Below are 24,469 nucleotides of genomic sequence, written 5' to 3'. Positions count from 1 at the left end.
TTATAGATTTGTTGTAACTTTGTATAATAAGCCCAACCCATTGCCATCAAGTCAATTCCAACTCATAGCGACCCTATAGGAAAGAGTAGAACTGCCCCATAGGGTTTCCACAGAGCACCTGGTGGGTTCAAACTGCCGATCTTTTGGTTAGCAGCCATAGCTCTTAGCCACTGTGCCACCAGGATTTCTGTAACTTTGTATATGTGTTCAGAATTTGTTAAATTGTGACATGATTTTATAATCTAACTTGACTTTTGGGGGGAGGGTGAAAGGAGGTGGGGAAAGTTGAGGGAACAGGTTCTAGGTTGAAACTTTTTTCCATATCCAATATGGGGCTCTACTTTACCTTTTTTTTTTAAAATACAGCCCAGGAGTTCTGTTTCCAAAGAAAGAGCCAGAGGATTCTAGAGATGAGGACGAAGATGAAGATGATTCATCAGAAGAAGACTCTGAGGATGAAGAACCACCTCCTAAGAGAAGGTGTGGAAGTATGAGTAACCCTTTTTGTGGGGAGGTAATGAGTATTGTAGAACTGGGAAGGGCACTAATAGGAGAGTGTTTAACAGCTCAGGATCTTAAGTTCTTTGCCTAACATTTGAACTTGTCTTTCTTGAAAATTCAGAGGCTCTGAACTTAAGCGCTGTGAACATGTAATTTACTCTTTGGCCAAACCTATCTGTATCCACAGTTTGGGCATTCAAAGAAGAATAGTCCCTCCCATATTTTCCTTGAAAGAACATCATGGAATTGTGTAGACTTACATGAATTGTTGAATTTTTATACAACTTTAGTAAATCCACTAGTTAAAAAATATTAAATCACATTCCTGTTCATAACATAGGTGACTCTGCCTATGCCTTTATTTTATTTTTTATTGTGCTTTAAGCGAAAGTTACCACATCAAGTCAGTCTCTCATAAAAAAAAAAAAAAACTTTATATACACCTTGCTATATACTCCTAGTTGCTCACTTCCTAATGAGACAGCACATTCCTTCTCTCCATCCTGTGTTTCAGTGTCCATTCAGCCAGCTTCTGTCCCCCTCGGCCTTCACATCTCCCCTCCAGACAGGAGCTTCCCGGATTGTCTTATGTGTCTACTTGATCCAAGAAGCCCACTACTCCTCACCAGTATCATTTTCTGTCTTGTAGTCCAGTCCAATCCCTGTCTGAAGAGTTGGCTTTGAGAATGGTTCCTGTCTTGGGCTAACAGAAGGTCTGGAGACCATGACCTCCGGGATCCCTCTGGTCTCAGTCAGACCATTAAGTCTGGTCTTTTTACTAGAATATGGGGTCTGCATCCCGCTGCTCTCCTGCTCCTTCAGAGATTCTGTGTTGTGCTCTCTGTCATGGCAGTCATAGGTTGTAGCTGGGCACCATCTAGTTCTTCTGGTCTGAGGCTGTTGTAGTCTTTGTGGCCTGTTATGTGGTCTGTTCTGAGTCCTGGGCTCATACGTACCTAATGTCTTTGGTGTTCTTCATTCCCCTTTGCTCCAGGTGAGTTGAGACCAATTGTTGTGTCTTAGATGGCTGCTTGCTAATGTTTAAGACCCAGACGTGCCATTTCTTTTTTGGCAAGCATCTGGTTTTCCTTCAGAGTGAATCTCTCATGTACTAAGTGGTTGCCTTTCCTCTTTGGTTCTCACAGGTTACAGAAGAAAACCCCAGCCAAGTCCTCAGGGAAGACAGCATCCATGAAGCAAAGAGGGTCCAAACCCACAGTTAAAGTTCCTGCTGCCCAGAAGGGGAAAGCTAGGTCCCTGCCCAAGAAAGCCCCTCCCAAGGCCAAAACTTCTGCCAAGAAAGCCAGACCCTCACCCTTGGTCATCAAGAAACCTAGTGGTAGCTCTTCAAAGAAGCCAGCAGCCAGTGTGAGAAAGGAGGTGAAATTGCCTGGCAAGGGCAAATCCACCATGAAGAAGTCTTTCAAAGCAAAAAAGTAAATGTATAGGAAAAGAGGGTATCATGGTTAAATTCAGAATCTTATTTTCTAAGGTCAGTGTGCATTTGTTTTAGTTTTGATGCTTATAAAATTACATTTTTTTTCTCCCCTATGGACATTGTGGGGAGGGAATATAAATAAATCCGCTTAGGCATTTGTTAGCTTTAGGTGCTGTTCTTGGTGCCTGCCCCTCCCCTCAGCCATTTTAATTTCTGCAATAATCCTGGACTTTCCCAAACTATACTTGTCCTTCTTCCTCCCCCTACCCTATCCCTCTTTCCTTTTTTTATGGTCAGCTTTGGCTTTTTTTCCCTCCCCCTTACGGTTTTATCTAAACAGTTGCAAAGATTTTTATATTTGTAGAAAGCATCAAGAACAGGATGCTGGTCAGGTGCTAGAAGTAAAGGAGGCAGTGCAGCCCTGACTAAATTATAAAGCCTCCTTCCTGGAGACTTCAGTTATAGCTGTAGAATTGATCTTATTTATAAAACCACTCCACTAACTTCTTTTCTCCAACTGTAAACACAGAGACAGCTTTGGGCATAAGCCAAAACCATGGCCTCGTTAGATTCCGAAGATGTAGGACTACTCCTTGGGCCACGTTCACATCGATCGATTTCCAGGTGGTGGTCTCTGGCCCAGGGCACTGCACTTGTTCCCTTAACAGCACGCACACGTTCTCGCCACCACTTGGCTTTTGACTGAAGGGGACTATAGGACTATATTGAATCTGATTTCTGGTGTCACCTGTGTTACCAAAAATCAAAACATAAAAAATCTTCTTGATCAAATGTTTAAATATATTTTTTAATATTTGGAGCATGAATTGTCACTTCCTGTTTGCCTTTTTTATAAGGAAATGTTGGAGAATTACATTGTTGTAATGTAGAGTTAAGTGGAAAACATACAATTTGCTAAAATAAACTAGATTCTAGATTCATCTGTGGATTTTTTTTTTTCCCTCCTCTCTTTCCACAGCACTTTTGATATCAAGCAAGTGGCTTCCTTTTGAGATTAAAAAAAGAAAAAAAAAATTAAGCCCGACTCCCTGACCCTTCTTACTTGTATTTGTTTTGGTATTGTGAAGTTGTGTTAAATAGTACTAGCTTTCTATTTGAAATATCAGTTTCTGGTTATCATTTATCTTCCCTGTGGCACTTGACATTTTAATTGTCTTAAACTTTTTGGTGTACACCTTCTGGCCCCTTGAGTGCTGCCAGAGGCTGAAAATGTTTGTTTCATATTCATTCCACTTGCATTGTCTTCTGGGATCCTAAGGCAGCCTAAACTGTGGCTGGGAAATGGACTTGAGAAGATTGGCTTGAATTAGATCCATAATCATGTGTGATCCCATCATGAGTTCATTGGAATTTGTGTTGCATGTAAGGCAATCTTCCCTGTTGTAAATCTTCCTTTTTTTATGTACATATATTTTGAAAAATATGAATAAACATGAAATTTTAAAAGCTGCTGAACTGTAGCTTATATTTAAAAGCTTCTAGTTTGTCCTTAGAAGTAGCTTATGGTTACCCCCAATCTGAATCTTTTCTATTTCTTGCAGTAGTTGCCATCATCCATTTCCTTTTTAAATACAAGCTCCAGTTTATTTGCTTTTGAATTCTTGTATTATAGTAAATGATGTTTCTAGATATATTGAATGCTGATTATTTAATGTGTCAGAGGTTTAAAAAATAAGTTTGCATTTTATGAAGGACTGTATTCAAGAGCATAGACCCCAGTTTTTCATGACCTTAATGTTCTTGGACTAGAAAAAATTACAGCACTGCAAAGATTAATAGGTAAACCATAAAGACCTAATTCTGGAAAGTAATTTTAATGTGTGCTGTTTGGCAAGTAATGGTTCTGCATATTATAGGTGTTTAGAATTCTGTACTCTTCTGAATCAAAAGTTGGAAGATTTTGGTTGGTTTCTTCGTTTTACGCTGTTGCTCTTAAAAAGATCTACTTAACAGTCACCTGGTGGCTGCATTGTAATCAGGAGCTCAAGCATAGTGAGAAGTTTAGACTAAATCATTTAAGGTCCCTTCCAACTCTGATATTCTAGTAACTTCACAAAGTTGAGATAAGGACAGTTATTTGCTTCAGCATCTTACAAAGAGAAGAGACAAGAGAGCCCATTGCATTCTTCCAGTGAGTATCCCCAGCTGTCAAAGACATGCACCTTCTTTGTTTGAGATAAATGAGTGTTGGATTTTTCCCATCTGGGCATTCTAAAGGAGCAGAACATGTAATTTTTACTTCTGTGTTACAGAGAAGAGAACCTCAAACCCAAGAGGTAATCCCAGCAGTCTTTAGCATGGATCAGTGGCTTCAATACTCGCTGTTGGTGGCATAATGAGCTCTAGGACGGTGTTTCACATAGTTTGTGAAACTTCATAAAAACTGCCTTTGATAAATGAATCTCATCAAGATCTGGGAGTGAGATTATCAGCTTCTTCACCTACAAAATAGGAAAGAAAAGTTATCATTGCAGAGAAATATGGAGACCTTTCCTTAGCAATAAAACAAAAGCATTCAACACAGATAGAACCCAGTTCTAACCATCCACAAGGACTTAATTAAAGGAAGCCTGGCCCAGTGTAAATTTTAGAAAACATGTTTGTTGGGTATAATTAACAGGAAGGTCACAAGAAAATAGGAGCTAAACAATATGCCACATGCCTTTGATATTTTTTCCCCATCACTTTTCTTTTGCCGGATTGTTAGCCTTAGTCTGGGTTTGCTAACTTATTCTTACAAGAGCCTATGAAGTTACTCAGCTGAGATACTCTTGCCATCCTGATATGTTTGAAGAGCCTTGTGCATTAACTGCTGCATTTAACTGAGAAGAAATTAAATAATTTGGGATTATAGTTCAGGTTTTTCATTTCTAGAACCTAAAAAAATTACTTTATCTCTCTTTGGATTAAGCAAATTTTCTGATTTTACCTATGAAAGAAGAGAAATTCTAAATCGAGAAAAGGCCACTATTAAACTATTTCCTGAGAAGTTGTGATTGACATTATTTTCTGGCATGTAGACTTGCTTTTGTGTTTCCCAGGTGGAACGCGTGGTCACTGACTTCAGCAGAGCTGGAGTTGAAGAACCAGACTGTTGAAGCTCTTGGACTAGGAACCACTTAACAGAAATTTGCTTAGAAATCATCACAGGATTACTAAACTATACCCCTCATCAACTGCGTGGAGTTTTCCTTTTTGGAGAAACTAATCTCTGCCATCTTTACTACTATATTGTTTTCTTTTTTTCTGACTATCATTTTCCCAAAGATTCTTTAAGTTTAGTGGCTTTTTTCTTCTGGAAAATATTCTACCTTTGATTATTTAAATTTATCAGCTTAGTTTTAACTGGGGTTTTAATTGTTCCTAATTGTATTTTGTCAGCAACTGGTACGCCAAAGGAGTTTTTACAAAAGGCAGCTTCCCAAGCCATTTTCATCAAAAATTTGAACTGTCTTTTACTGTTGTATATAACGTTATTAGTTATTAATCTTTGCTTAGCAAAGAAACTATTTTATGGTGCCTGGTATCTTTGATAAGGTGTGCTTATAAGTTTGGCTCATTATTTACTGTAAATAATAGTGATAATAGTGTCTTAGTTTTCTAATGCTACTGTAACAAATACCACAAGCGAGTGACTTTAAAGAAGAAAAATTTATTTTCTCAGAGTTCAGGAGGCCAAAAGTCCAAATTCAGCATGTGGCTCTAGGGGAAGGTCTTTGTCTCTTTCGGTGTCTATCCCCCGCACTTGTAGCCCTGGCTTTCCTCAATTCTTCAACAAGCATCAGATGGCATCTGTCTTTCACATTTGTGCTCCATTCTGTGTCCAATCTGCTCTTTTTATACCTCAGAAGTGATTAGGTTTACAACACACCCTACGTTGGTATGGTCTTATTAACATGATAAAACCTTATTCCCAAATGGGGATTAGATCACAGGTATCCCATTGCCATCCAATCAATTCCAACCTGTAGCGACCCCATAGGATAACGTAGAACTTTGTTCTGTTAAATATAAATCCCTTGTATTACCTGTTGTGTAACTCAAATTTGCAGTAGATGGAATAAAAAATTTTCATCAGTCCCAAACTGAGATTCACTCCTGTTAAGATCACTCAACCCAATATCCTAATATCTGTAACTATGGTCCTGCATAGTGGTCTTTGGGGACTGTGTCACTTAACAGCAATGTGACCTTGGGCAAGCCACTTAATCTGAGCCTTAATACTCTCATCTGTAAAATAAAGAGGTTGGAGTTCACGATCATTGTAACGAATTGGATTGTATCCCTCCAAAATGTTAGATGCCGTTGAGTTGATCCAACTCATAGCCACCTTATGTACAACAAAACGAAACACTGCCCGGTCCTGCACCATACTCTCAATCATTGTTATATGTTTGGACCCATTGTTGCAACCACTGTGTCAGTCCATGACCCTCAAGCATGATGTCCTCCAGGGACTGGTCCCTCCTGATGTCCGAAGTACGTGAGATGAAGTCTTGCCATCCTTGCTTCTAAGGAGCATTCTGGCTGTACTTCTTCCAAGACAGATTTCTTTCTTCTTTTGGCAGTTCATGGTGTATTCAATATTGTTCGCCAACACCATATTTGAAAGGTGTCAATTCTTAAGCCTTTCTTATTCATTGTCCAACTTTCACATGCATACGAAGCAACTGCAAATACCATGGCTTGGGTCAGGCTCACTTTAGTCTCCAAAATGACATTTTTGCTTTTTAACACTTTAAAGAGGTCTTTTTTTTTTATTTGCAGTGGATTTGCCCAATGCAAAACGTCCGTTGATTTCTTGACTGCAGCTTCCATGGGTGTTGATTGTGGATTCAAGTAAAATGAAATCCTTGACAACTTCAATATTGTCTCCATTTATCAAAAATATGTTAGAAATCCTAACCTCTTTGCTTGTGGTTATAATACCATTTGGGAATGGGTTCCTTTGTTATGTTAATGAGACAGGTTTAGTGTAGGGTGTGTTTTGAGTCAAAAAAAAAACCTGTCCTCGAGTCAATCTCTTAACAAAATATAAAAGAAGCAGATTAAGCAAACAGAGAGGGGGGAAGATCCACATGGAGATCTCCAAGGAACCAGGAAACAAGCTGAAGAGAAGGACCTTTCCCGAGAGCTGACAGAGAAAGCGTTCCCCTAGACTGGCATCCTGAATTCGAACTTCAGGTCTCCTAAACTGAGAAAATAAATTTCTGCTTGTAAAATCCCTCCACTTGCGGTATCTCTGTTATAGCAGCACTAGGTAACTAAGACAATCATTTTTTAGAACAGCCACCCAGAGGGACGGTGAAATTCTCAAGCATTCAAATTTAATCAAAGAAAGATTAAACTATGTTCACTGCGCTGCAGTTACTAAGGCATTTTATAATTTTAGGAAAAAACTTATAAATTAAAAAATTATAAATTAAACCATCCAAATTCTCAAGAGTTTAGTGTTGTATAAATTATCATTCATGGTAGTTTACTGTTGCTAGGCACTTTAAAGAAACCCTGGTGGTGTAGTGGTTAAGTGCTATGCTTGCTAACCAGAAGGTCGGCAGTTCGAATCCACCAGATACTTCTTGGAAACTCTGGGGCAGTTCTACTCTGTCCTATAGGGTTGCTATGAGTCCGAATTGACTCAACGGCAGTTGGTTGGTTTGATGGGTTTAGGCACTTTAATCACACTATCTCAAATAATTATACGTATATTCTCAAAGATATCTGAAATTATCTCGGGTTTTCGGAGACGATCTAGTTAATTTTCCCAAAATTAAACAAGTAATAAGTAATGGAGTTTGAATTAAACGGAGGTTTCACCGGCTTATCATCCCCTCCACACCTCAGTGGTTTTGGACACCGATGCCTCAGGTAGCACATCCTTTGGCAACGAGTTACAGGGGAATCATACTGTAAGATTAATGGACAGCTGTTAGCACATTTTAAAAGTGAGTCCTTAAGCTTTTAGGAACGTGTTAACTTGTTAGAAGATGAGCAAAAAGAAAAAAATGCATACAGCCTTGAGCTTCAAAAGCCAGGGAGCAAGGGAGAAAAGCTAGGTGGGCAAGAGGTGTGTCCCTTCTCAGCTGCAGCCACCAGAGGCCGAGGCAGCCATCAGCTGCCACCTGGGTCACACCTGGGGCTTCAGCTGGCTCTCTGGTCAGTATGAAGAACAAGACTGCAGAAAGAACTGCAGCTACTCCATGTGCAATCTTTTTTTTTGTTTTTAATCGCCATTAAATATTGCCAGCTTAAATTTTTTTTTTTAAGTTTTTCAACATAGATAGCATCTTAGGTTGTATTTGATATGTTTATCTTATTACATGGCTTTCCCCACTTTTCGCAATGCATCCCTAGTCCTCCAATTTTGTCTCTACCCACAAAGTTTTTGACAGGTGTTTCTGGGGAGGGATTCTATCTCTGTCTCTCTCTCTCTCTCTTTTTTTTTTCGACCTGTATTTTTCACGGTTCACTATGAGTCAGAATCAACCCCATGGCAACGGGTTACTTTTCACAGGGGAAGGTACTGGAACCCGTTCCTTCTTCCCTTCTCATATGGAGTACAAGGAGCAACAAGATCAACATGGTGCCTCTTCCTGGGGCATCAGTTTTATTGAAAGGTATTGGGGGATGGTGCTGTTAATGCTAATATTGAAAAATGGGGGGAATGCAAAGTCCACAGTAGTTGATAATATATAATGAGAGTTAATAAAGTCCCAGGGCCACTTTAGGCTCTGCCTCCTGACCCCCCTCCCGCCAAGGGGTACGCATTCACACGGCTCAGAAAATGTGAAAAACACTTCCCAAACCTTGACCCTTGGAGAGGGCAAGTCCAGGTGCCTAGAGTCTGTGTCCTCTTTGGAACTAACTTTCTGTGCAACCTCAAGCAAGTCATGTAACCTTCTGACTCTCATCTAACTCCTCCAGACCTGACATTTTCCCGATCCTGGAACCTCCACACCTCCTGCCAGCCATACTATAGAAAGGCCATTTTCTAAATGAATGAATGAAAGGAATCTTATTTTAACTTATGCCTTAAAATATTTTTTTGAGTTCTAGGTTGTTTATTTTCGGGGCAATATTGGGAGGCAGTTGCAGGGGCAGCCATCAGGATGCACCCAAGATCGTGGAAGAATAATGTATATTTGAGTTACTTTCAGAAAGTAACTGTCGGTATGGGAAGGTGTTATAGGGGAAATTGGGATGGAAGCAGGTTCTATAAAAAGCTGATGTGATGATAACTTACGGGCACCAGCTTCCAGTCCTGTCGTTAGAGATCAGCTTCGCAATGATGTGTTACTTCCCACTCACATTTGTCAGCAAGCGATTCCAGTACCAGCCTCTTGGGTTTTAGAGAAAAAGGAAGATTGTGATAGCAAGTTCACACCTGTGTGGTTTAGTAATTGTCAGTGACGCATCAGAAAATACCATGACATGGCTGTGTGCCCTAACTTGTTCAGGGATCACTCCTCCCACCCTACCCCAGCTTGCCTTTTTTGCCCTTCTTCCCCTTGCTTACTGTCTGAAATTCCTTTGGGCTTCCTGTAGAGATGATTCATTAATCAAGTGGCTGAAGTAGCTCAAGAGGGCCGTGTTGTGTCACAAACATAGGACTGGATACATGAGGTAGGGAATGATCCAGTGACAACCATTTTATGCTGCAGACCTGAACTGAACTAGGTTGCTAGGCCGGCTTGCCCAGGAGATGGTTGACACCCACTTTAGTTTGTTTCATTTGCTGGGAGCAAACTGCCAAGCTTTTACATCTTCCCTGGTGGTATTGTGGTTAAATGCTACTGTTGCTAACCAAAAGGTTGGCAGTTCAAATCCACCAATTCAGCTCTCCCAGGAAACTCTTTGGGGCAGTTCGGCTCTGCCCTATAGGGTCACTATGAGTTGGAATCTACTCGAAAGCAACAGGTTTTTTTGTTTTTTGTATAGCTTTAGTAAGGCACCTCACTTCATGCATGGCAAGAGCTTGGAGTTTCTGTGGAATTAGATCAACTGACTCTAGTAACCTCGGGAAACAGAAGCTCACTTGGGCAGTCACATTACTTTGATACATAAATACAAATGAAGGAATGAACTCACTACTGTATAAAGGCATGTGGTTTTGAAATACTGGATTTGCCAGTGAGGGTGAAGACAAACAAAAGGAAGATCCTTGGTGGTAGCAGAGTCAGGAGCCAAAGTCACATATTTTGAGCACATTCATCTTTCTTAGATGTGGTTTGTATGTTTTGTCATAACTCTGTATCTCTGAGACCTAGCACAGTGTTTGTCACTCAAACCTTGACCCTCTGTCCCTTTCTGTGAAAGATTTAGAAGGCAAATATTTTCCTCAGGTTTTAACTATTTTGTCTTCTGAATTTAATTCCTTGGTCTTCTGTCATTTTGGCCTGAAAAGTTTGTCACTTTTTAAAATTGTATGTATCAGAATGAATTATATGCATCAGAAACTTATTAGAGCCAGTATTTAATGGAGGTATGCCCCGTATTGTTTTCTCTGAATATTCTCAAAAAGAGGACTGCGAACCTAGAGTAACTGACAAGTTTTCTCTTTAAAATTTACGTAATTTTTGAGAAAGATAGGAATTAACCCTTTATCTTTTGCATAGTACATATTTCGTAATTGGACTTGCAGAAAGAAAGATCCACTTGTAAACCATTTTGTTCCTTCTCATGACTGGACTTGGAGCTGTGAGATGCCCTGGTGAAGCATTTCCCACACCACGTGACACATGGAACTAGTAAATATTTGCCTTTTAAGCACATACAAAAGAAACTGAAGAATAAAAGGCATGTGTAATGCTAGCTAATATTTATTGAGCACTTCATTAGCCCATTTGAATCCTCACATCCCTTTGAGTCAGGCGTTCGTAACACCCTTTACAGATGAAGCATCCAAGGATCAAAGGGATTAAGGCGTTTGCCCAAGGTTCCACATTTAGAAAGACAAATTACCCAGATTTGTGATGAACCCTCTAACAGTTACACCTCACTGCTGTCTCTGGAAGTGTATTCAGGTGGGGAGACAGCAGGAATGCCCAATAAGGCCTGAGTGGCTCAGGTCTACCTCTTTTGGAACCTCCCCCGTGGCCCTCAGACCCTGCTGGAGTTTCTCTCTGCTGTGCCCATCTCCCAGGGTGTTCATTTCCTGGGGTGCAGTCTTTGCTTCCACACTGCACCTGAACCCCGTCCTGACTTTTCTGTGTTGTGGTACATGGGCACTCTCGTGGATTGAATTGTGTCCCTCAAAAATATCTGTCGACTTGGCTAGGTCATGAGTCCCAGTATTGTATGCTTGTCCACCATTTTGTCATCTGATGTGATTTCCCTTTTTGTTGTAAATCCTATCACTATGATGTTAATAAGATGAATTAGTGGCAGTTATACTGATGAGATTGACAAGATTAGTGTCTTAAGTCCATCTCTTTTGAGATGTAAAAGAGAAGTGAGCAGAGAGACATGGGGATATCATAACCAATAAAAAAAACCCAGCGCCGTCAGATATCATACCACCAATAAAACAGTACCAGGAGCAGAGCCCGTCCTTTGGACCCGGGGTTCCTATGCCCGAGAAGCTCCTAGTCCAGGGGAAGATTGACGACAAGGACCTTCCTCCAGAGGCGACAGAGAAAGCCTTCCCCTGTGGCTGATGCCCTGAATTTGGATTTGTAGCCTACTAGATGGTGAGAGAATAAATTTCCTTTTGTGAAAGCTATCCATTTGTGGTATTTCTGTTACAGCAGCACTAGATGACTAACAGGCACATTCTGGTGTTTTCTGTCAGCAGATTTCAGGGTTAATACACAACAAAGGCTGGGCTGAATCCGGATCTGCTTTTTATTTTTCATTGCCCATAGGGCCACTGTGAGTCTGAATGGCAATGGGTTTTTATGGGTATAGTATGCCTGGGACAGTTCTACTCTGTCCTCTAGGGTCGCTATGAGTTGGAATCAACTCCACGGCAATGGCTTTGTTTTTTTCTTTTGGATGCCTGGCCTGATGGCAGTAAAAGTGCTCTGTAGCTCAAAGCTGTTTCTGACACTTGTGCCTGGATTTGCTCACCGGTTTTCTCCATCTGTGTGGATTTATGTGTAACCCAAGGGACGGGATGCCCGTGCGCAGTGATCAACGTTCATTCTAAGACTTTTGATGTCAGATCCTAAGCTGGGGAGCCTCAGTTAATCCTCGTAGAATGGCCCAGCCGGAAGATGGTGAGAAAGAGGATGCGCCACCCTTCCCCATCACCACCCCAAAGCCACCTAGGGGCCGAGAGAAGGGTGAAACTGGCCCAGAGGCCGGGTTCTGAGCGCATTCGTTCATTCGTCAAAAACAAAAAAACAATCACGGAAGGAGCCAGGCCCTGTCCTGCGCGCTGGGGATGGACTCCGCTCCCTCGCCCCTGCCCCGGTCCAGTGCCACTTGCGCTCTAGTAAGAGGAGACGGATAACAAAAGAGCAAGAAAGACAGCCCTGGGGGCTCTGCATAGAATGAAGAAGAGTGAGTGGTGGTCAAGGAAGGCTTCCCGGAGAAGGAGCCGTCGGAGCTGCTTCTCGCATGACCAGAAGGAGCCTGCCGGGGATGAGGGGGGTGAGGAGGGTGGTGAGAGGGAGAAGGACGCCAGGAACACAGCCATAAATGAGGGCTGTGAGCCCCTAGCCTAAGAACAGGTGTTCTGGGCGGGCGGGAGACAGCCCCTCCGGCCCTTTAAGGAGGGGCGCCCGGGCGCGAGCGGCGTGGGCAGCGACAAAGCCCCTCGAGGCCGCTGATTGGGCGGCGCGGCCGAGCGGAGCTGCTCCGCGGGCGCCGATTGGTGGGCGCGGGCCGGGCGCCGCCGCCAGGTGATTCCGAGTGTGGGTTCCTGCGGCCACGTGTGGGGCGCGGGGGCGGAGGGGGCGGGGGCGGGCGCGGGCCGCGGTGGCGCGGTAGATGCGGCGGGCTGCCGGCTGCGCACGGCCTGACGCTGCAGAGCCGGGACCCGAGACGCGGCGTCCGCGGTGAGTGAGCGGTGAGGAGCTGGGCTGGGGCCGGGGCTGGGGCCGGGGCTGGGGCCGGGGCTGGGGCCGGGGCTGGGCCGGGACAGCCTGGCGGGTCGGCGGGAGCTCGGTCCCCGGGCGCAGAGCTGGGGGGAGGACCTCGCAGTGAGGGAGACCGCGGCACTGGCCTCCGTCACCATCATCACCCTCCACTGCGGCATCGCCTGCACCGTCACCTGCCTTGCTCGCCCCTAGTCTGCGGCGTCTGTGTACTCCGCCCGGGGCTGGCCGCGCTCACGGGGAATTACGGTAGTGGCCGCAGGGATGACATCCGAGGCCGAGGAGCGCTTTGCACTGCACAGGCGCCGACCCCTTACGTGGCTTCGGCTCCACTTAATCCTGAAACCCACACTTTCCGCTCAAATGTTGTCTGTTTAGAGAGGCCGACCTCGATGACACCGCATTAAATAGCATTCCTCACACGCACACCCTGGCACGTTTCATGTCCTCTTTAGCTTACTTTACTTTTCTCCGAGTCGCGTAAAGCCCCCTGACATGTTTGTTTCCCGTCCCGCCCCCCTCCTCCACCTTGGGCTCCCTGAGGGCTGGGACGTTGTTTTTTGTTCATCTGCGACTGTGCCTGGCACATATTCGGCTCGAGGAAATAGTCTCCCAAGGAGCAAATACAGAGCAGTCCTGGGAGGCAGCTACTATTATCTCCACTTCACAGTTGAGAAGTGGAGGCTGAGAGGGTAAGTGACTTGACCAAGGCCACATCCCCAAATGGATTGGATCCGACAATCCACGTTCTTGAGCCCTGTCTGTGTGACCCCTAGGCCAGGAGGGGGTGGCATGACCAGGTGTGTTGGAGCTCGGGGCTCCCCTGTGTGTGCTGAGTCAAAAGCAGTGGGGACGACACTTGGCCACCAGACCTTCTGGCCCAGAAGCAGCTGCTTTGCTGGTCAGATGAGGGCCCAGCACCTGAGGTGTTGCTGTCTGCTGCAGCTGCTTCCTTGCCGCACCCACTCCTGGACTGACTGACCCCTCAACCTCCAAAGGTGGACACCCTGCTTACTTGGGTGGGGGTGGGGTGGGGTGGCTCTGAGTAGAGGCCAGCACTGCCATGGCCTAGAGGAAGATCCCCAGAGACCTGGAATTGTTTCCCAGCTTCCCCACCTTGGCAGATGACTTTGCCTACTTGAGCTGCTGTTTTCTGAGCCCAACGTCTGCTGGTGGCATGGTCTCCCAGGATGCTCTGGGGGTGGGCTGCTCCCCACAGTATAGCTCAGCTATGGTGCAGTGGTGGGCCTCCCTCCTTGACCCTAGAGGCAGATGAACCCATCCAGTCTCCTGCCTCAAAGCAGGGTCACCCGCAAAAGATCAGAGGAGCAAGAGAGCCCCCCTGTCTCTTTCCAAATGTGTTCCCTTAGGAAGGTGCCCCCCCCCAACCAGGCTTCCAGCAAACATCTGCAAGATAGGTCTGGTCCCAAGAGATCAGTGGCTATTTGTGCCTGGAACTGATAAGCAGGTTTATTTCCAAGGTTGGAGTAAGCCTGGTGCCCTCCCTGGTCCCCTGGGGCACCCTCTCTCCTCCGGCTTGAGGCTGAAGGTGCTGTGCCCCTCAGGTTCGGGAGGGGGGATGGAGAAAGGGAGACTCTTCCGGTTTCCAAGAAGGCTAAGGATGGGGAGTGGAGGGAAGGACCAGGTGATGTCCCGTGACAGGGCCTGTGGCCTGGCCTGCCCACCCCACCCCACAGCTGAGACACTGGGATGGCCCCGAGGAAGCCAACCCTGGATCTGGAGGAAGGAGGCTGTTCGCAGCCGTAGACACAGCTGTCTCCACTGTGTGAGCTAATGTGTGAGTGTGTGATAACCAGTGTGGCTCCTCTCCATGAACAGCTTGGTGCCTGAGTGGCTGTATTCGCACCGACGGCAGGAGGCGGAATCTGCTTCTTATCTCTCTAGCCTCCCACCTCTCTTCTCTCTCCTCACTCTCTGCTCCCCCTTCCGGGGCTGCCTTTTCTTCCTGTCTTTCCTTCACTCCCTTCCCCCTTGTTTACTTTTCAGTCTCTGAGCCTCTTCTCTGCCCACCACCTGGGGGTACAGGGCTTACCTCCATGTGACTGTGAAATTAAAAGGTGGTTTCCTGGAAGCCCCCATCTCTTTACCTGGAACCAGTAAAATGTTTTAGTGCTGGTACCCATCTGACATTATTATCTTGAAAACCTAAAATGTACAATAGGTAATAGACATGATACGAAAAGTGATCATGATCCGAAAGTGGGGGTGGGGTGCGACACCCAGAAAGGAAGCAGGAGGGGCAAAGTGCAGGAGAGAGGCACCAGGGAAGTAAAACCTTTGTTTTCTGGCATTTCCTACGCTGGTAGATCGCTTTTGGCACTGCCACGCTGGACTGAGCCTGGGATTGGAGGTCACAGACATGCAGAAGTGGGGGCCCTTCCAGTGTCAGTTTCAGAGCATCTACACCCTCCTTCCCCGAGGACTCCTGAACCTGAGTGGAGGCAGACCCAGGATGCACCCATGTCCTGCCCAGGGCCGTGTGTCCCATACCTGCTTTCTCTCCACAGGAGCCAGGTCCCTTGTGGGTTTTCCCTTTTACCCTGCCCTCCCAGACTGGGTGGTCGCCCAGCGGTATGGCCCAGTACAAGGGGGACTGAAAACAGACCTCACTGCCCATCCAGGCTTCTTCCAGAACAGCAGGCTTTGGGGTCCCCATCTCCTGGGAGCAGGGGCGCATTACCCACAAGCAAGGTATGCACGAGCTTATTTGTGCTTACTAATCTGTAGTGCACAATTGCGTATGAGTTTCACCGCATCTTTGATGTGGGGAAAAACAGGTGAAATTGTGCACTACAGACTAGCAAGTAAGCTCTGTGTACCTTGCTGATTGGGTCATCTGCCCTGCCTGGGAGAACATGTTTGTTGAGCATTGGCTTCGAGCCTGGCTGGCATCAGGCCGGTGCCTGCTCCTCCATTCAGTTTCCTCAGCTCTTCAGGTGAGCCTAGGTTTGCAGATGAGGAAAGGGGGGCTCACAGAGGTGAGGTGGCTCGCCCAGCGTCACGCAGGACTCGGACCCAGGTCTCTGATCCCATGTGCAGTGAGGAGTCCTTAGAGACGCAGGCAGAGCATTCAGCTGTTCTTTCTGGTAATCATCTTTCCATTGATGAATTTATTTCTCCTCCATTGGCACCAGCTGTGGCCCTGAACGTGCCTGGGGAGGATGTGTTCTCCTTGCCCTTGAGGACATCTAGTAAGAGAGGTTTGCTCCTCTCATCCACTGTAGTGGGTGTGGAAGGTGGGGGTTGAGGGACTCCAGGAAGCATGAGAACCTGGACTTGGGGGCCCCTCAGCACCCCTCCTCAGGGGCATTGTCTGCCTTCTTTACACCCTAACTTGCATCAGTGCACTGCCTGGCTTGGTTTTGGTTTTCAAGACCCACAAGGGGTTGGGGGCTTTGAAAAGGAGCTGGAATCAGGCTGGGCTGAATGGGCCATGGGTCTGTGAAGCAGGTCCCCAGCCTCATCAGCTCTGGCCATCCAGCTCATGGGCAACCGGGTGGACTACAGAGCTCTTCCTGCAAAGCAGAGCCTAACTAGACTTCCCTAGTCTGGCGTTTAGGGCTGAGCCCAGCCTGGCTATAGTCTGCCATCTACCTCAGGGCCCAGCTGCCTTCGCTCCTCCGCCCTTGAATACTCCATTTTACTGCTGGAATGTCCTTCTTGCTGCCACTCTCCTACTGGCCCCCTCCTCTCCTCCTGGGTGGTGCCTTCCCAGGCTGCCCCCTCCTTTCCCCTGGCACTTTGTACAAGCTGGTTACAAGTCTGTACCCCCACCTCCACCCCCTGGGGGCAGGGCCCAAGTCAGATTAGCTCTGCAGCTGGCACAGTTGGTGCTCAGTGAGTGGAGGACTGAGGGCGCTCGCTGCCACACCCCTTCAGATCTCCTCAAATTCATCTCCTTGGTGAGGACTTCCTAGCTGCACGTCAGCCCCAACCTGATATTTCATATTCCCTTTCCACCTCATCACCATCTATCTTAGTCATCTAGTGCTGCTGTAACAGAAATATCACAAGTGGATGGCTTTAACAAAGAGAAATTTATTTTCTCACAGTCCAGTAGCTACAAGTCCAAATTCAGGGCATCAGCTCTAGGGGAAGGCCTTCTCTCTCTGTCAGCTCTGGAGGAAAGTCCTTGTCATCAGTCTTCCCTTGGTCTGGGAGCATCTCAGTGCAGGAACTTTAGGTCCAAAGGATGTGCTCTGCCCCTGGCACTGCTTTCTTGGTGGTATGAGGTCCCCAACTCTCTGCTTGCTTCCCTTTCCTTTTATCTCTTGTAAGATGAAGGGTTTCACAGGCTACACCCCAGGGAAACTCCCTTTACATTGGATCAGGGACGTGACCTTAGTAAGGGTGTTATAATCCCACCCTAATTCTCTTTAACATAAAATTACAATCACAAAATGGAGGGCAACCACACCATACTGGGAATCATGGCCCAGCCAAGTTGATACACACATTTCTGGGGGGACATAATTCACTATCTAACCTATTATGTGTCTTACTTGTTTAGTTTAATGTCTGCTTCCCCCATGACTCCATGAGGGCAGGCAGGGGTTTTGTCATTTTGTTCAGGGCTGTGTTCCCAGTGCCCAGGTCAGTGCCTGGCATACATCAGGTGCTCTGTAAAGATTTGTCGAATGAATGACTGAATGAATGAACTAATGCAGCAGTCTCTGATAGGGAGCACTGGGGTTGCCTGCCTGGGACCGACTGACCTCCTCTTGCCCCCTGTAGACTTCTTCCCTGCGGGCTTGGAGCTGGCATCCTGGGGGCCATGCAGAAGGCTGGGGCAGGGGGCCGGAGGGCCTCTGACTGCGGTCCTGCTCCTCATAGGCCCAGGTGCATCACCAAGTTTGCCCAGGTGGGTGGGGCCACCCCATCCAAGTGTGCTCAGGGGGCAGTCACTGGGTGGCAGGCCTGGGATGGGGAAGGGGGGGAAGGGAGCTGTGAGTCAAGGGCCTTTTACTGTGTCTGCCTTCCCTGACCAAGGCTTTGGAGAGTGTGTGTGTGTGCACAGATGAAGAGATAGGGCCTCGGAGCATGCAGTGACTTGGTCAAGGTCACCTGCTGGGGAAGTAGCAGAGCCCAGACTTCATGGACAGTGCTTCATCACAGTCCACAGCTTACCTGATGAAGCAGTGTGTGTGTCTGGGGGGCAATTGGAGGTTGGGGGTCAAGTGCCATGGGCCTGACTCCCTGCTTCCCACCCCCCCACAACCCCAAGCAGTATGTGGGCTCCTTCCCTGTGGATGACCTGAACACCCAGGAAAGCGTGTGGCTGGTACAGCAGCAGCTGTGGGCACTGAAGGTAGGTGGGCTAGGGTGCTTGGGGTACACTTCCCAAATGAAGATCACAGCCTTGGAATGTCAGGTTGGGAATGGTCCTTTGGGACCATCTGGTTCACCTTCCCCACACACAGTCCAACTCAAAGCCACTCTGAGGTGGGCCCAACCGGGACCCACACCTGGGGACTCCTTTCCTTTGGGCAGCCTGAGACTCGAGCCCCACAGATGGCAGTCACAGATGGGAGGAGTATGAGATGGTTAGAACATGGCCAGCTATGGCCCTGGCTGGGGGGTGGTCCCCTGGGAGCCACCCACACTTTCCCCAGCTCCTGGTGGGTCCACTGGTCAGGGTCAGTCACCTGGCAGGTGGGATGGAGCTGGCTGACCAGCCTTAGTGAATGGTCCTGTGATGGGGCAGGGCCTGGGAGATGATACCTGTTTCCCTGCCAACTCTCTTCCCATTCAGGACTGTCCCAGACGCCGGGCTGTCATCCTGAAATTCAGCCTTCAGGGTGTCAAGATCTACAGCGGAGAGGGCGAGGTAGGAGCCCATGGGTACAGGTGAGGACTGGAGAGGGATGGATGTCTCCTCCCTCCGGGACATGCTCACCTCTGCCCAAGTCCCTGTCTTAGCTCAGACCAAGCCTCTCCCCTTGAGCCTCTTTGGCTCCCCAGCCTGCTGGCACCTTTGTACTTTCTCTCTCCAAGGCCCTGTCCCCCAGAGTGAGCTCAGGCAACGGTTTCTCCTCCACCTCCCCCCACCCTGCCCGGCCCTCCAGAATCTCTAGGGCCACCCCCTGGCTGAGCATCAGGGACATGCAGTCCCTGTGGCCAAAGTGTGGCTACATTTCCGCCAGTTCCCTGGCCTTTTGTAGGCCTGCCCAGTGGTGGCCTGTGGCTGGCCTCTCCTAGCAGTGGAAGGAGGCCAGACTAAGCTGGAGGCCATTGTGGGGGGTACCTTCCCAGATGCCCATCCTTCTCCTGCCCCTCCTTGTCTTCTCCTCCTGGTCCCCCTCAAGTTCAGGTGTGATGACCTGAACCTGCAGGTCAGCAGCAGGAAGCCAGGGGTCCAAGCCCTGCGGGCACGTGAAGGATGGGGGTTTAGATTTGAAGCAGGGTCGAGTAGCTCTGGAGGAAGGGAGGATTTCTTCACCCCAGGAGCCAGGTGGGCCCCAAGCTGGGCAGGTGGAAGAGCAGACCCTGAGGCTGCCAGCAGGTACGGGGGGCCAGCAGGGCTGGCAGCTGCAGGCCCGGTGGTGGGTCTGATGGTGGTCATCATGTGCTGCCTCCCCAGGTGCTCCTGATGGCTCATGCCCTGAGGCGCATACTCCATTCCACCTGGTGCCCAGCCGACTGCCAGTTTGCCTTTATGGCCCGAAACCCCCGGAGCCCGGCCAGCAAGCTCTTCTGCCACCTCTTTGTGGGCAGCCAACCTGGAGAGGTATCTGGGCCCAAGGCAAGGGGCCACCGTGGAGGCTGGGCATCAGGGCAGGTTTCAGCTCAGCCATGCTCAGTGTGCGCCCTCTCCACACCTGCTCCTTCTGCAGCTCTGCCCACTGAGAACTTCCAAGAAGTAAGCTAGTGGCCTCAGCATCCCCTGGGGCCTGAGGTGGGGCCCTGGCCCTGCACTTGGAAATTGCGGGGTCACCCCTCCAAGCCTTTGTGCATGCTGTTCTCTCTGCCTAGAGTGCCCATCCCCTTCTCACATTGCAAACTCCAGTGTGCCCTTCAAGGGTCTGAAGCCCACGCCCAACTCCTCTGGGCCCTGTGACATGAACCACACTCGGTCATCGGGCTGTCCGTAATCAGACACTGAGTTCTTTGAGAGCAGAGACTGAATCTGGCTCTTACACTGTCCCAGTGCCTGTTCCCATGCAGTGGGTGGGCGAATGGATCTTGGCAGTCAAGGCCAGAGTGTTGTGAACGACAGAGCCTTGGCAGCACCTGGCTGGCTATGTTACAGGCAGAGTCTGGGTTTGCTTCTGTGCAGTGAGCATTGCCAGTACCCATTGTACACCAGACCCTGTTCTGGCTACTCGGGCGACAGGTGGCTGAGACAGGGTCCTTGATCTTTTGGAGCGCATGGTTCCAACATGTAGGGGCTAGACAGCCTGTTGAGGGAAAGGGGTAGAATGTACTGGTCCTAGCCAAGTGCTGGGCCTGTGCTGGGGGTTTTCTGTGCTCTGCCTCACTGACTTCTCAAAGGAGCATAGAGAGGTGGGGATGAGGAAACTGAGGCACAGAGAGGTGCCATGCTCTGCCTAGGATCCCACAGTAGCTCCTAGTGGCAGAGCCAAGATTGGAACCTTGGTATCGGGACTCCAGGCCCTGGGCTCTTAGCCACTCCTCTCGGAGAATCCACACACAATGTGGAGGGGGTGGGGGTGGGGGTGGGGACAGAAAACCTGGGGGAGGAGTGAATTTAGCCCACGGCTATATTCCCAGCTCCAAGCATGGTGCCTGGCACAAAGTAGGTGCTCAGTATTTGTTAAATGAGAGGCTGCATGGTGGTGAGGGATAAGTGAGAGTTCTCCCAGGAAGAATGAGGAGGCGCATCCCTAGCCAAGGGGCTAGCCATGTGCTCTTGGAGAGTGGGTTGATGCCTAAGGAATTCCCCAGGAGGTCTCTCCCAGCTGAGGCCACCTCCCACCCTTCCCTAGGTCCAGATCCTGCACCTGATCCTCTGCCGCTCCTTCCAGTTGGCCTACCTCTTGCAGCACCCTGAGGAGCGGGCACAGCCAGACCCCTGCCTGGGGCCTGCAGGGGATGTGCCCCTGAAGCCACTGCCCAGCCCTGGGGGCCACCCTGGCCTACTACGGGAGCCCTTCGGCCGTGATCAGCTTTCACAGAGCGTCCATGCACTGGTGTCCCTCCGGCGGCTGCCAGCAGAAAGGCCGGCAGGCAGTGGGGTATGCAGCATCCCAGCTAGGGAGTGGGCAGTGGGCAGGGTAGCTGGGTGAGGGGCTTGGGGGGTCCCTGAGGAGCACATGGGGGAGCTGGACTTCAGTGGAGGGGGTTTCACATAGCTGAGCCTGAGTCTGCCCACCTGTCTACATGGCTCCTCTCGGTGCCTGAAGAAGGAGCTGCTAGAGGTGGAAGGCCGTGGGGGCACCCGCCATGCCCGCCTGGGGAATCCCTACTGTTCGCCCACGCTGGTTCGCAAGAAGGCCATTCGCAGCAAAGTGATCCGCTCGGGGGCCTACCGCGGTTGTACCTATGAGACTCAGCTGCAGCTGTCGGCTCGGGAGGCCTGTGAGTGTGGGTGCATGCAAGGACACACGTGTGGAGGAGCATGGCTGCCCCATGGGCACCTGGGACACATGCCTGTATGCATCTGTGCCTGGAAGAGAGGGTGGCATGAGTGTGTGTTTCTGCAAGGCTATGCCGCCCCTCGGATAGGTGCCTGCGTGCAGGAGTGCATGCAGCCCGTCTGCCCCAGGGCTTGCGTAGGTGACTGTACAGCTGTGGGGGGTGTCTTTTGGGGAACTGGGTGTGTGCCTAAGGGGCAAGGGGGAGGGAGCTTGGTGAGGAGACAAGCATGGGGGTGATGGGGCCTGTGGGGGTGGGGCGGGGAGGCATGGGGAGATGGCCCCTCTCCTGCTGACCCCTTCCTGGGTGGCCTCCATAGTCCCTGCAGCGTGGGAGGCATGGCCGTGGGGTCCCAGCGGCTCCACATGCCTGGTGGAGAGCGAGGGCAGCTTGACAGAGAACATCTGGGCCTTTGCTGGCATCTCCAGGTAGGAGGGACCTGGCCTGGCCAGGGCCCAGGCTCTTGGGTGGGCAGAGACAGGGGCTGTGGGCTCCCCCAGGGCCCTGACGGGCATACTCCTCCCAACCTCGCTGACTGCAGGCCTGGGACTTCACCACCTGTGCCTCAGTTTCCACATATGTAAACAGGGGACAATAAAGGGCCTTTACTGAAGGGCTGTAGGAAAGATTAAATGAGGCAGTTCAGGTGAAGCCCTCAGCACCTGGCCTGTTCTACAGGGCAAGTGCTCCCTAAATGTCAGCTCTGAACTCCCAGGAAGCCTAGGCCCTTCCTGGCCTCCAGAGTACGCGTAGGGGCAAACGCCTCATTTTAAAAAATATTCCTGATTGGGTCTAGGAGTTAGCAAATTGAAAGACTCCTTAGAAACATTTTAGTTTTGAAAAGCTTCCTTTTACTGAAGGCCCACTCTGGGTCAGATTTACATGACACACAATTGCGTTTCATCCTCGGGCCACCTCGGTGCTGTTGGAGCTGTTACGTCCATTGCCCAGAGGCTGGGCCCAGACTAGGGGTCCCACCCTCAGCCTCTGCCCTGTCTGTCTAGGCAGTGTGCCCTCACCCTGCTGCGGAGAGATGTGCTCGGGGCCTTCCTGTTGTGGCCCGAGCCGGGCACAATTGGCCAGTGGTGTCTGTCGGTGCGGACACAGTGCGGCGTGGTATCTCACCAGGTCTTCCGGAACCACCTGGGCCGCTACTGCGTGGAGGTAAGAATGCAGGCTCCGCCTCTGTCTTTGGCCCTGCTCCCATGCCTTTATGCCCCACCCTTGTCTGCAGAGGTCCTGAGTCAGCCTCCTCTGAGCCCCTGATTGTCTCATTGGCTCTTTCTGGCCCTGCCCCTTACATAGCTCTCCTTTGCCAGTGTGCCCTGCTGGCCCCGCCTCTACTGGCCTTCAGGCCCCCCCGCCCCCCATCTTTGCCCTGACCTGAAGGCTCTTCGAGGATGGTGCCGCCTCCCCGAGGGCCCAACTCTCGGGAAGTGGTTTCAGAGAGTCTGGGGTCAGGGGTCATGCCTCCCACTTCTATAGGGATCCCGGCTTTCCCACGCCCTAGCCCAACTTTTAGGAGAGGAGGAAACTGACTCGGAGAGGGCAAGGGCTTGCCTAAGCTCACACAGCCTCTGACTGGGTCTAGAGTCACCCTGACCTCAGGTTTTGAGGGACTGGGCTGGGCTGGTGGGGCTTTTTAGATGCGCGTCCTTCCTTCTAGGCTGAAGGCTGGGAGGAGGAAAAGAGCAAATGGTGTCTGACTGCTGTGAGCAGGACATGTCCCCTCTCTGAGCTCTAGTTTCCTCCTCTCTTAAATGGGTCATGATCTGTGAACGGGGGTAGTGGGTACCTGGTGGGAGCCCTGGGGAGAGGGAGGCTGGAGCTGAAGTCTCTCCCCCTCCCCGCAGCATTTGCCAGCAGAGTTCCCCAGCCTGGAGGCCCTGGTAGAGCACCACTCAGGCACAGAGCGCAGCCTCTTCTGCTCCCTGGACATGGGCCACCTGAACCCAGGCTACGAGGAGCAGGACTGTGGGCCTGAGGGCAGGCCACCCCGGATTCTCCGGCCCCTGGGCCATGCCAAGTCTGAGGCAGAGCTGCAGGGCCTGGGCTAGGTGCCAGGCCCCATGCCCGCAGGCCCTGCCTCACCCCAGCTCCTGGGCCTCAGCAGGCCGTTCTGCCTGCTTCCACCCTGCTGGTCACCAGTTCCATCCGATCACTCAGCCCCTTGGACCAGTCTTAGATCACTTCAGTGCCTGTGGGAGGGGGGACACCTGAGATTCGGAGAGCTGCTGGCTTCTCGCAGGATATGTGACCTCCTGAGCTTCCAGGAGGGGCTCCTGTTATCCTGTTGGGTGAATTTGGATGCTGTCATCTCTGGGCTTCCACTTTGCTCCTAGGATGAGAGCTTTCCAAGGTGGGTGGGAAGGTTGTTTTTCATGATGGAAGTGTAGGCTGGCCTTGGGATCCTGACTGAGGAAACCAGACAAGTGAGGGAGAGGTGCTGAGGGAAGCAGGAGTGAGTCCTCACTTTGGGCAAAAGCCTGAGCGGTGAGTCAGCCCCGCCCTGAGAGAGTGCAGAGATGACTCGGTAGCATGTGTGGGCATGGACGCAGGGGCAGACAGATAGAACTCGGCCTGTTTCCCCACATGACCCTGAGGGTCAAGGGGTCTTACCTTGAGTTCTGAGGAATGGGGGGTTAGGAAGGTGTAGAAAGGGCAGGATGGACAAAGATTTGTGCCACCCAAAACGTGGGCATATGTTACCACTGAATGCAGAAAGGGACATGAACCAGCAGATGGAGCAAAGAATCTCTGTGTACTGCTTAGGAAGGCTGGTTTGTCCACACCCAAACCCATGGGATCGTGAGTCCAGCTTTCTTGGAAGGCATGCCCCAGTTCTCATCCCATT

At 49.7% G+C, this 24,469-nt stretch overlaps 2 protein-coding genes across 8 annotated transcripts in view; both read left to right on the top strand.

Moving 5' to 3' along the window:
- The window catches only part of HP1BP3 (heterochromatin protein 1 binding protein 3), a 49,400-nt gene extending 46,422 nt beyond the window's left edge, over nucleotides 1–2,978 (top strand). For all 7 annotated transcript variants that reach the window (XM_064281416.1, XM_064281417.1, XM_064281413.1 and 4 more), the window contains 2 exons: nucleotides 367–480; nucleotides 1,647–2,978. In XM_064281416.1, coding sequence (XP_064137486.1) covers nucleotides 367–480; nucleotides 1,647–1,941 — 409 coding nt within the window. In that variant the 3' untranslated portion in view covers nucleotides 1,942–2,978. The remainder of the gene's footprint in view (nucleotides 1–366; nucleotides 481–1,646) is intronic.
- Nucleotides 2,979–17,794: 14,816 nt separating this feature from the next.
- Nucleotides 17,795–23,672, top strand: SH2D5 (SH2 domain containing 5). Its single transcript, XM_003413424.2, has 9 exons — nucleotides 17,795–17,881; nucleotides 18,248–18,328; nucleotides 18,773–18,847; nucleotides 19,601–19,747; nucleotides 20,967–21,215; nucleotides 21,384–21,558; nucleotides 21,935–22,043; nucleotides 22,620–22,779; nucleotides 23,469–23,672. The coding sequence occupies exons 1-9, from the start codon at nucleotides 17,795–17,797 to the stop codon at nucleotides 23,670–23,672; spliced, it is 1,287 nt and encodes a 428-aa protein (XP_003413472.2).
- The last annotated feature ends 797 nt before the right edge of the window (nucleotides 23,673–24,469 follow it).

This window comes from Loxodonta africana, chromosome 3 (assembly GCF_030014295.1).
Source record: "Loxodonta africana isolate mLoxAfr1 chromosome 3, mLoxAfr1.hap2, whole genome shotgun sequence".
In the NCBI taxonomy this organism is placed as follows: Eukaryota; Metazoa; Chordata; class Mammalia; order Proboscidea; family Elephantidae; genus Loxodonta; species Loxodonta africana.
Note: the sequence above shows the minus strand (reverse complement) of the source record. Positions and strands in the feature narration are given on the sequence as shown.

What these genes read in the sequence shown, in the direction of transcription:
- SH2D5 (XM_003413424.2), top strand. Translation starts at nt 17,795, where the DNA reads ATGCAGAAGGCTGGGGCAGGGGGCCGGAGGGCCTCTGACTGCGGTCCT. An exon ending in GCTGTCGGCTCGGGAGGCCT is followed by an intron (nt 21,559 to 21,934) that starts GTGAGTGTGGGT and finishes TGGCCTCCATAG; the next exon opens with TCCCTGCAGCGTGGGAGGCA. An exon ending in GCCTTTGCTGGCATCTCCAG is followed by an intron (nt 22,044 to 22,619) that starts GTAGGAGGGACC and finishes CTGTCTGTCTAG; the next exon opens with GCAGTGTGCCCTCACCCTGC.